Source organism: Dermacentor variabilis, chromosome 11 (assembly GCF_050947875.1).
Source record: "Dermacentor variabilis isolate Ectoservices chromosome 11, ASM5094787v1, whole genome shotgun sequence".
Taxonomy (NCBI): Eukaryota; Metazoa; Arthropoda; class Arachnida; order Ixodida; family Ixodidae; genus Dermacentor; species Dermacentor variabilis.
In genome coordinates, this window is record NC_134578.1 from 10,517,469 (window position 1) to 10,530,101 (window position 12,633).

The 12,633-nt window shown below is 46.7% G+C and overlaps 1 protein-coding gene across 2 annotated transcripts in view; it reads left to right on the plus strand.

Moving 5' to 3' along the window:
- LOC142563070 (lipase lipl-1-like) overlaps window positions 1-12,633 on the plus strand; it is a 33,323-nt gene continuing 20,690 nt past the window's right edge. Inside the window, exons 1-5 of one of the 2 annotated variants that reach the window (XM_075673583.1) lie at window positions 1-401; window positions 3,438-3,645; window positions 7,328-7,442; window positions 8,679-8,829; window positions 9,986-10,081. In XM_075673583.1, coding sequence (XP_075529698.1) covers window positions 255-401; window positions 3,438-3,645; window positions 7,328-7,442; window positions 8,679-8,829; window positions 9,986-10,081 — 717 coding nt within the window. In that variant the 5' untranslated portion in view covers window positions 1-254. The remainder of the gene's footprint in view (window positions 402-3,437; window positions 3,646-7,327; window positions 7,443-8,678; window positions 8,830-9,985; window positions 10,082-12,633) is intronic. The other variant, XM_075673582.1, reaches the window with a different exon arrangement.

A 12,633-nucleotide genomic window follows, 5' to 3' on the forward strand; every position in this document is an offset into this window, starting at 1 on the left:
GTGCGCTTCACGTCTCTCGCGCGTGCCAGCTGTGCTTGCACCCCTTCCCGTCCCGGGCATCGACGGCGGGTGCAGCGCCGGCCCTGGGCTGCTGGCTGTGACCACATGAGACGGCGACGGGGGGTTGTGATTGAGCGTCCACGTGGCGCCTGCCGGAAACGGCGCGAAAGTTCTCGCGGGCTTCTCGGGGGCGTCGCATCGCCGACACACCGACTGGCGCGAGTCGCCCGGAAACCACGCGGGCGCGGGGGGTCATGGCGCCGAGCCGGCTTCCGAGGTTCGTCGTCCCCGCAGTCGTGGCCTCGGTCCTGGCTCTTGGCGACGGCCGAGAAGGCGTCGACCGGTTGGTGCCGAAGACCTCGCGGGTCTACACCGGTCGAGATCCCGACATTACGGACATTGTAAGTGTCGCGGTAACGTGTTCGGATAGATCACCTGCACTGCGGTGGTTGTATTTATTATAGTGGTAGCAGCAGTAGTACAACTAGCAGTAGAAGTAGCTGCAATTTAGCGTGACCAGCATCAGTATTACTTGATAGCATTATTCTAGCAATAATACTGATGGTAGCACCAATAATAATAATAATAATAATAATAATAATAATAATAATAATAATAATAATAATAATAATAATAATAATAATAATAATAATAATAATAATAATAGCAGTAATAGTAGTAGCAGTAGTAGCAATACCTCTAACAATAGCGGAACCAGTATGACAGTACTACTTGTACCATTATTCTAGCAAATCCAGCAATAGTATTGGAAGTGCTGCTACTGAAGATCATCTTCCTGCCAAAGCCGTTCTCAACTCCAGTCATGCATTTTTCATGATTTCAAGATATCTTCGTCACTTCAAAAAAAAAAAAAAAGAACAAATCTCCCTGCTATTAAATAAAGCACGACGACTGCGCGTAAAGCGCACCATAGATCACTTGTACGCAGGTGGGCACGTGTGCAGCTGTTCTCACTCAAACACAAATTCGGCTTGCGCTGACAGAACGGAACGCACTCAAGGAACAGTAAGAATGAAGCGGTATTCATTCATTAAAAAAAGAAGCGAGGGAGTTTGCACAGCGGGGACTTGGACAGTGAGTCCAAATTTACTAATGTAGTGAAGATCTGTGTTTCCAGTTTTCCGATATCATTTTTTCATTATAAGTTTATTCATTTTCCTCCCACTTTGTTTCTTCGTAAGAGCATAATACGCATAACGCTACCGTCAAGAATGACGCGATCACGTTCGTAAAACATCGATTGGAAGACCTAATTTTCATCTAACGTGATTTCATCATTATCATTATAGTTTTAGAAAAAAATACTTATCGCTATGTTGTGCCGTATTGCAGAACGAGATTTCGTAAAGCTATTATACGTGTCTGTATCCCGGGAACTTTTAATGAGCTAGGATGTTTTCTTTTTTTTTCGCAAATACAAGACGTAGCTTAATAAATGTGTTGCAGTCATTAGGAACATGAAATTGTCATATTACTATTGTTTTTATAGATTGTCTCTTTTGCTTTCTTAGTGGTGTAGGCTCAATGAGCTGAATCATTGTGCTGTTTGAGCTTCTTTGTTTTCCGGGTAGGGGGGGGGGGGTTCAGCGTCACAACCTTGCAATGGTATCAGTCGCCGTGGCGTCTCCCGATTAGTCGGGCCTAGTTATGCAAGCCTCTTCTTGGCTTTCTCTACCATCACAACAAAGCTGAAATGTCACCGCCACGAGAAAGTCATCATGACGTTGCATTTTGATGAAAATTACGTTACCCATATCTGTAAGCAACTTGCAGTTTATTCAACAAGCGGCATGGCGATAAAGTAACACACCATGGCAACGTTAGCCATTCACTGGTAGCAATTTCCCAGGATCTCACCATTTAATAAACAGACGACCAAACAAATAAACAAACAAAAACCTGCCGGCATAGTTCAATAGGTTTTGTGAATATGTTTACAATATTGTAATTCTGGAATAACTATGCAACACCAGGTGCTTGTTTCATGCTCTACAGACTTTTTAAATATAATTTCTGCCAGATTGCACAATTATAATCCTCGAACTGAATTGCTTAAGGAGGTACAGGTATTACTTTCATAATAAATCAAAATGTATATCTGAATAACTAACAAAGGGTCACTAAACAAAATTTAGGCGCAGTCGAGCACCTCTATAACTGAGTCCTCTACAACGAAATAACCTGTATAACGAAGGAATAATCCTGTTTTGCTGCTACTGTGAGCTGTGCGGTACGTCACGTTTACAACGAAGTTACTTGTATAGCGAACGATTTTGGAGGAATGGATGAATTCTGAGGCTTTACGTGCCAAAACTACCATTTGGTTATGAGGCGTACTGTAGTAGGAGGCTCCGGGTCAATTTTGACAACCAGGGGATATATACCTCCCCCTCCCCCCCCCCCCCTATGCGGGGGACACGGGCTGATTTCGGAGGCCTCAGGCCGTAAGGTCGTAAGGGCGTTCGATTGTAACTAAATTATGACACATTGCAATTTGCATATCTTCGCTAATGACATTGCAGGGCATGTCGAGTTGAAATGAATCCTGAGAAAGGTACAGGTTTCGAAATACGTGCCATGGAACTTGTGGCAGAAGTGCATTGCTGTTACACTAACTTTTTTAAGAAAGGGCCGTTTGATTCAATGAACCACAAAACTAAATGGAATACCAAAACATTTCATTGCACAGTTCTGCTGTGTATAGCTTTAAACTGACGTCATCGTAAGGATTCCTTCCAAGTGGATACGCCTTGCGAAAATACCGGCTACAACTCGTAAATTGCAACAGGTGCCGTTAAGATTGTTCACTGAACTTTTCTTAATTAGCCAAACATTCATTTCGACTTCTCATCTGGCTCTTCAAGCAACGCAGCTCAAAGGCTAGAATTGCGCTGTCTGCCGCAAAGGATTATACTAGCCTAAAGAAAAGCAGGCATATGGAAATGCGCATTATGGCAGAAATTAAAGGCGATTCAAAAGTAAATGCAATAACTAAAATGTTTCAGTTGTTCCGTGCGAAATTCACGAACTACGTACTGGCACTTCCAAGTTCCAGCAGTGCGGCACATTCTTGGCTATCACTGCTTTCTTGGCAAATTTTAATTAATTTTGTAGATGCTCGTGACACTTACTCGCCCCCTGTGGATATCATATAAGAAATATAGCCTGCAAAAGTACATTTCATTAACATACGTATCTGAGGCTGGGGTGCATAATCAGTTTTATCCTGTAGCTTCCAGTTGTTTTCCTGTGTGGTCAAACACTTGCCAAAGGTTTGGGCTTTTAGGTCGCACGCTGCTGTCGTTTCTATATATACTAGGGCTGTAGAGGCGCTCTTTGCTGGTGCCGAAACGTCTCTGTCAAACCGAAGCCGATGTAAATGCCGTAACGCGGAAGCCGGTAAACACCTCCTGCAGGAGACCCTCGTGACGCGCAAGGGCTACCCATTTGAACGTCACCGCGTGGTCACCGACGACGGTTACATCATCGAGATGCACCGAATACCCTGGGGCAGGATGGGTAAGCCGACCGGCTGGCCACCGAAGAGACAGCCCATCCTGCTCATGAGCGGACTGCTCGGAGATTCCTCGAACTACGTGCTCGATTTTCCGCACCAGTCGCTCGGTGAGCTCAATAACAGTCAACAGTCTTGTTAATTTTATTTTCCTGAGACAGACAGACAGACAGACAGACAGACAGACAGACAGACAGACAGACAGACAGACAGACAGACAGACAGACAGACAGACAGACAGACAGACAGACAGACAGACAGACAGACAGACAGACAGACAGACAGACAGACAGACAGACAGACAGACAGACAGACAGACAGACAGACAGACAGACAGACAGACAGACAGACAGACAGACAGACAGACAGACAGACAGACAGACAGACAGACAGACAGACAGACAGACAGACAGACAGACAGACAGACAGACAGACAGACAGACAGACAGACAGACAGACAGACAGACAGACAGACAGACAGACAGACAGACAGACAGACAGACAGACAGACAGACAGACAGACAGACAGACAGACAGACAGACAGACAGACAGACAGACAGACAGACAGACAGACAGACAGACAGACAGACAGACAGACAGACAGACAGACAGACAGACAGACAGACAGACAGACAGACAGACAGACAGACAGACAGACAGACAGACAGACAGACAGACAGACAGACAGACAGACAGACAGACAGACAGACAGACAGACAGACAGACAGACAGACAGACAGACAGACAGACAGACAGACAGACAGACAGACAGACAGACAGACAGACAGACAGACAGACAGACAGACAGACAGACAGACAGACAGACAGACAGACAGACAGACAGACAGACAGACAGACAGACAGACAGACAGACAGACAGACAGACAGACAGACAGACAGACAGACAGACAGACAGACAGACAGACAGACAGACAGACAGACAGACAGACAGACAGACAGACAGACAGACAGACAGACAGACAGACAGACAGACAGACAGACAGACAGACAGACAGACAGACAGACAGACAGACAGACAGACAGACAGACAGACAGACAGACAGACAGACAGACAGACAGACAGACAGACAGACAGACAGACAGACAGACAGACAGACAGACAGACAGACAGACAGACAGACAGACAGACAGACAGACAGACAGACAGACAGACAGACAGACAGACAGACAGACAGACAGACAGACAGACAGACAGACAGACAGACAGACAGACAGACGGACGGACGGACGGACGGACGGACGGACGGACGGACGGACGGACGGACGGACGGACGGACGGACGGACGGACGGACGGACGGACGGACGGACGGACGGACGGACGGACGGACGGACGGACGGACGGACGGACGGACGGACGGACGGACGGACGGACGGACGGACGGACGGACAGACAGACAGACAGACAGACAGACAGACAGACAGACAGACAGACAGACAGACAGACAGACAGACAGACAGACAGACAGACAGACAGACAGACAGACAGACAGACAGACAGACAGACAGACAGACAGACAGACAGACAGACAGACAGACAGACAGCCAGACGGACGGACGGACGGACGGACGGACGGACGGACGGACGGACGGACGGACGGACGGACGGACGGACGGACGGACGGACGGACGGACAGACAGACAGACAGACAGACAGACAGACAGACAGACAGACAGACAGACAGAGACAGACAGACAGACGGACGGACGGACGGACGGACGGACGGACGGACGGACGGACGGACGGACGGACGGACGGACAGACAGACAGACAGACAGACAGATGCAAATGGACTGACGAACATTCAACAAACATTTAAGAAACAAAACAAGCAGATATCCGCCGCAGTTCATTTCTATTTTATGCACTAGAGATATCACACTTCGTTACTTTCCTGCGGTATAGCAATGGTTAGGTCGGTTTCAAAGCTGATGCACTTATTGCTTCCACTTCAGGCGTAACACGCGCCCAAGTTAAGGATCAAATATACTGCATCAAGACGGCAAGTTGGGCCAGTTGGTTAGGATTCATTGTAAGGTTCGTTACAGCGCAACACAAGACACGGACAAAAGGAACGTATAAACGACCACACAGCGTCGTGTCGTCGTTTTATACCTTCTTTCCGTCCCTGTCTTATGTTGTGCTGTAACAAACCTTACAACTGAGCAACAAGGCTAGGCTAGTCCGTTACACTGCAGTTTTAGGCATCACGGCTCGTTATTGTGGTGACTGAGGGCCTGGGGACTGGCTGCAGCGATATTAATGCTTCTAATCTGAACCCTGTGTTCACAAATGTACCTCGCCTCAAAGCTCTTCCTAGACGAGCGGAGCACAACACCACCCCTTGGCTAAAGAAAATACTAAGCTTCGATAACACTCGTTGGCAATTCCTGCGACCAGGAGTTGCTTGAGAAACGCCCATTAACTTAAGTGCACTAGGTCGCACGTTGCAATCGTTCCCATATTTACTATGACTGTAGAGGCGATTTTGTTGGTGAGGTCTTGAGGTCTTCGTAACAAAAATTTAGCCCAGGGGTTGCAAAAAATTAGCCCAGGAATCATCTTAGGGTGTTATTTCAGCACGGTTACCACTTCGGTCGAGAGACAGAGTTTCCCCCCTTTTTATCGGCTAGCATGACTGGTGCAGTGCAGTCCCTGCCGGCCCTTTCCCCCCCCTCTCCCTTGTGCAGGGTCACCAACTGCGCTCAGCCTGGTTAACCTCTTTGATTTCCCCTGACCACTCCTCTCTCTCTCTCTCTCTCTCTCTCTCTGTCTCTCTCTCTATCTATCTATTTGTAGACAGGCGGTGGATAGATCGCTTTCTTGTGCTTTTTTGTAGTTTGATTCCCTAGGGTATTTTCATATTCCTGCCAGGTGCAAATGGCATAGCTACATAGCTACAATTAATTGTGATAACTATCGAGTCAAGGCACAGTGACGAATGGAGGTACGTTCAAGAGTGCATGGGTCAGTGAGACGGAGAAGTGTTCAAAGGCCCGTGTAATAATCGAAGAGATAAAAACATATTTGTCAACGACTCTTTTGTCTGTGGCGCTGCCGAAGAAGAAGCTGGGTTATTCCCAGCATACAATGTATATGCATCGTGCATAAGTGACAACGTCCTGAAGCTTGACCGAACAGCGTTAGGAAGCGGGCGAAATGGAAGACGACAAACATTTGAACTCCGACCTTCCCGTTGTGTCTTCTGCACTGTTTTTTCTACTGGAGGTTTTTTTTTTCCAATAGCACCGATGTTTTCTGGCCCGTTAGGCTGCAACAAGAGGGGCTGCGGGGACGTCTCAGAATTTGGAAATCCGCTTACCTATGGCACTCGTTAAATAATGCCGTTAGAATTTCCAGGTGCAAGGAACAAAGTGACAGCGCCCTGTTCTATATCAAGAATTTGTTACAGAGGTGTTTTCTTTCTTTTCGGTAGAATTGATATATCCATGACAGATGGTGTCAATGCGACACAATTTTAATATGTGCCAGTCTGTAGACTCATAACTATGCTATCATCATAGTCATTACCGTGACCGTCATAGCATCATCGTGATTGTTACCGATATCATAAAAAAGCGTCATTATGCGATGACGGTGCTCCGAGACACGCGATAACTGGTCATTAGCCAGCGTTGCGACGCCATCTATTAGGGCCTAGTATCGCGCAGAACCCAGAAACTCGGATTAAGCAAAGTTAGCCGGCAAATAAATGCTCTTGCATTCAAAGTTCACCTTGGCGTACCTCATTCCGAACTCGTTACGATGCAGGGTTCGTACTCGCGGACCAGCAGTACGACGTTTGGATTGGCAACGTCCGCGGGAACTCGTACGGCAAGGGGCACGTAAACCTCAAGGTCCGCTCGAAGGCCTTCTGGAACTTCTCGTGAGTCACTATGATTACATAATTTCGTCGCAACCTGCAATCGTACTTTTTTCTTAGATTTTTTTTTCGCGTCTGGCAAGAGCTTGACGTAATGGGCTTTGATGACAGGCAGCCCTTATGTACGCGAACATGTGAAAATAGCCAGAAACAAGGGTGCGTGCAATGTCACTGCCAGTAACGCGCATAGCATTGCAGCAGACAAAACAACAAGACTACACCCACCGACAGTTGGCGCGTTTGCTTATCATCTTGCGTTCCGAAAAAAAGAAATCGCAGGTATTGGGACAAGAACACTTCGTGCATAATATTAGGTATTTACATATATTTGTATAACAAAGACAAAAATATTATTGTAATAAAGTAAGATGCTACGGCTAAAATATATTCTGCGAATATGGCTGGCACTTCTCGACAGAGACATGGACGCCTCAGTAAAAACGTGCACAAGAATTCTAATGTCAGAGAGCTGATGACGCTATGAATGCATTGCGTGGCGTCGCCGCGCATAACGAACAAATGCTCGGATAAAAAACAAAATCACTCGGGTGAACTTTTTCTAACGGCGTAAATGGGGGACGACACAAATAATAGCGAGCGTTAATTCGGCAAAGCTGACGTGAGGCCTACTTGCCTTGGTAGCATTAATCTACCTGTTTTCGGTAAACAGATACGACTACTTCATCTGTTAAGACAGAAAAAGAAAAAGATCACGATTAAGCGTCGTGCAACTTACATTTGCCTTTTATATTTATATGCTCATGGGTGTATAGGACTGTGTGCTGTGGATTTCTGACCCTATGAGGTGGTTTTCTTTCTTTCATTTTCTGACATAATTTTTATATTGTTGTTTCCGCTATGCGAAAAGAAGTAGCCATCGCCATTATTAGGTGACTACTTCTCTTTTTTTTTATTTCAATAAAGAAAAGAGGGGGGGGGGGGCATCTCGTCATTTAAGAGACAAAGAAAGAACTGGCGGCATCACTGGTCCACTGGTTAAAGTACATGAAAAAATACCAGCTTTGAGATATATTTCACCTTAAGTGACACCTCAATGAATCGCAGTTAGTATCGCTGTCAGTGTCCATCGGGTGCGTTCACTCATTACAGACACTCTTCCCAATAAAATCAGTTCGAATTTCACTATTAGAAGTGTCTGGTCATTCCGTTACGTGTTTACTCCCTTTGAAGGATTTCAACGGCTCGCTCCCTTACGCTCTCACGTGAATTCGCGCGCAGATTTCACGAACACGCCGTGTTGGACCTTCCGGCGCAGATTGACTACGTGCTTCGCGCCACGGAGCGGCATGATGTTCCTTACGTGGGCGTTTCGCAGGGTACGCTCGTACTCTTCACCATGCTCTCCGAGAGACCCGAGTACAACCGAAAGGCAAGTGAAAATGCAGTCTTGCATGTGTCACTTCTGTGTCGCGGGGAAGTGCTCAAATGCAGTCCGTATAACCGAGGCCCGCACCAATATCAGCCCAAAAGTGCTCTTCCACCTCTCCTACGCCAAGTGCGTACCTTCGCAGCGCATAAACCCGCTGCGATATCCCAGTGTCTATGACGTAGCGCTGCTGAGCTTGAGGTCGCGTGTTCGATTCCAGCAAGGGGGCGTTATGCATAAACGACCGTGTACAGTGCATTGAGCGCACGTTCAAGCATTCCAGGCGGTCAAAACTAATCCGGAGCTTCCCACTACGGCGGGCTTCATAATCAGATCGCGGTTTTTGCATCTAAAACGCCTAAATTTAATTAGTTATGTAAATTTAGTCATAGCATGTCAACAAGCGTACCAAGGAAACTTGAATGTCCTCGTTCTACATCTTGTGACTTTAACGCAATAGTATTTTTGGCTTATCCTATATTTCGATTCTTATTTATCGACATCACTTTTTGTTAGAGCCACGTCCACGCAGTAAAAAGTTTGGTAGAGAGTAGTATAGTCCAGCACACCTGACGCACACCTATGCAACTACCACCGATGTGCCTGTCACATGCCTTTGTATGTCACATCGCTTCGAAGGCCCCCCGCCTCCTCCGTCTTCCCCGCTCCTCCACTCTGAACTCTCCGGGTGCTCTGTGGAGGACATACCTTCTTACATCGCCGAAGGCCAAATGGGTGGTGTCCGAAACATGGTGCCTACAACATGTTTCCGGTTCTGCAATTGCTTCCGGTGCAAACAGTTCACAAAAAGTTCACTTTCGAGATCTCTTTCTGTTACTCAGAGTAAGTGGTCGCTGGTTGATAGATTTTGACACCACCTCTTTTTATCTTACAATGTTATCGCTTTAAAACCCTTGAGAGGACACATATGGTACATTGGTGTCAGGATCTACTCCCCTATTCCTTTGAATCCATTGCCTCCGAGACGTACCCGCCTTATTTCGCACCGCCAGCAAGAATGAAAGCCGGCGAGTGCCTTGTTATTATGGTAAATATCAAAGGAATGTAGGAGTTGCGATAATAAGAATATCGATGCGCGAAATTTAAGAATGCATTGACTACGTGGCATCTGAACTCAGTTACAACGACCGTTGCGCAGGTGAAGGCATTCGCCGGGTTGGCGCCGTTCAACAAGCTGACGCACGTGGAAATCGTCGCATTGACAGCGTTCACGCCGTACGCCGAGAAATACTTGGTAAGCAAAGGTCTCATATTTCTGCGTAATACACTAAAACTAAATGAAGGACGAATAATAAATAACAATTTTCCATCAATGTCTTATTGAACTTTAGTCTCTTTTTCATTGCATATTAGTGCTTTTATTATATATTAGTATACTGGTGCGGTAAAATTTGTGTTTTTGCATGCCTACCTTCTCCTACTAACTCTTTTTAGTCTTCATCATCGTCATCATCATCGTCATCATCATCATCATCATCATCATCATCATCATCATCATCATCATCTTCATCATCATTGGTCGACCCTTAAAGGCCCCTGTTGGGGTATTACATAAGGGGGGAGCATACATAAGAAAAATAAACGTACAAACAGTCACGACTGGAGTAAGAAACAATAACAATAACATTCAGATGGGGTAAAAAAGGTGTAATCAAATGAATGTCAAACACAAAAAGTAATAACCAATGCACTCAAAAAAGTGTGATGAAGTAAGAATAAGTCAAATTCATTAAGCATCAATACTCAGAAGGTTCGTTAGTATGTTTCGAAACTTGGTAGGGTTACGTTCGATTACTACGCGGTCCAGTAAACTATTCCATTCTGCAATAGCTACCGCCAAGAAAGAGCTGTTGAAGGATTTAGTAGAGCCGTGAAGACGTTGAATACTGGGTGTGTTTGAGAGACGGCTTGAAGTACGGTTGGGTGGCAAAAGAAGAGTGTCGCGTAAATGCGGGAAATAGTAATAGAGGTTTTGAAAGAGGCATAAGCGTGAGATTTTTCGGCGATGTGCTAATCATTGAATGTGCAGGAATGATTTGATGTTTCTAACACTTAGCCGATAATCGTACTGGGATGTAATAAACTGGGCTGCGCGATTTTGTACGGCTTCCAGTAGCTCAACAAGGTACGCTTGATGGAGATTCCATATTGCCGACGCAACAAGGTTTTTTTTTTTCATCCTCAGATTTTTTCGGCTCCCCAGAACCGGTGCCTGCTTACTCCTTGTCTTCTGACAAAACAAGGCAGATCAGATTAAAAACGCGCCTGCTTACGCTTGAAACTGTTTAAAAGCGAACGTTCCTTTGCCTCTTCCCTCGACTTTCTGACTGTTGCTGCCGCTATAGCTGCTACCTGCTGGCTGCTGGCTGCCGCCTTGCCGATTAGTTTTTTATAAATAGCTGTGTCATACAGAAAGTAATGTCGTCACCACGCCGTCATGGTCGTACCATTGCCATCCCTGCATGCTGGCTCCTGGACTCAACCTGAGACGATTCGCCGGTACCGGGTACAGAGCAAACAAACACCGAGTGTAGTGCCAATCGAAGTGGTCCTTGCCGAATGTGCGAGTCATAGTGAAAGTAAGGTCGGTCTATTTGACTGGTATGGAACACATTTCAAACAAACACACAACCACACACGCTCATAAAAAAAAAACTCAGTGCCCTTCCGCCATGAAGGAAAGAAACAAAATAGGAGAGGTCTTGACGTCACGTTTTGAAGCCGGAAATGCAGCCATGTTGGTGTGGCATCTCTTGTTGCCCCTCCAATCAGCTCGCCGGAGCAGTTAGGCGCGAACTTTGAACTTGCATTGCTACGAGCTTCCGGAAGTGTGTGCTGCTGACGCGCGTCAGAACAAAGCCTACGAAACTTCTGTAGCAGCTTTAGTAAAGCAGACGCGTTCCTGTGCTTTTCCGTTGCACATTGAAGAAGTTGACGAAGACCCGCGCAGTGATTACTTCAGTGTTTCTGTTGCTGACTGACAATCGCACTCACAGGCCCAAAACACAGCTTTCAAGCTTACACACCACGCTCCGAAGTCAGCTTGTCTCGCGAACAGAATATGCTGCGAGGAAGACACGTGGCCGAAAAAGCTTTTTTTTGCCATTCCCAGTGACAACCATTCCACTCCGTGAAGATGGAATGGCAGCGAAAGGTGACGACAGTCAAAGCTCTCAAATGAAAAGCAATGTACTTTTCCTGCCATTCCATCTTCACAAAGTGGAATGGTTGTCATTTCTTTAACTGAATCTTGTGGTACTTGTATAGCGGACTCTTCATCAGGTAGCCGAGTCACACCTTGATATTCGTCTTCTTCACGAGACCCTTTCTGTAGGTCGGCTTGGCGAGCAGTTGCCTCTTCAGATGCACTTCGATAGCTATGTCGTCGTCGATGTGCCTCGGAAGACTCTGCATGGTCTGCTAAACGTCGATGGGCACGTTCACGGCTTGCGCCTTGATTCCCTACTGTCCCCGGCCGTAACGGGCAGACGCCTGGTGCACATGGACGGGAGCAGCAGCGCAATCAGGCGTTCCTCTACAGCGTTCAGCTTCAGCAGATGCTCCGGAATCCGAGGGTACACGTACCCGTTCGTGATCGAGTACTGGGGCACCACACCTTTGAGCAGAGATTCCGTGCACGTCCCGCACACCTTGCAGTCGGCCACGTCACCCGGAACGTCTGGAAACGTACGGGACAGTAACTGCAGCGCACGGTCCCCGTTAGTCACGTCTCGTACATTTCCGATCCTCGCCAGGTCGTTCTCGAACCACAGATGGTAGCGCAAT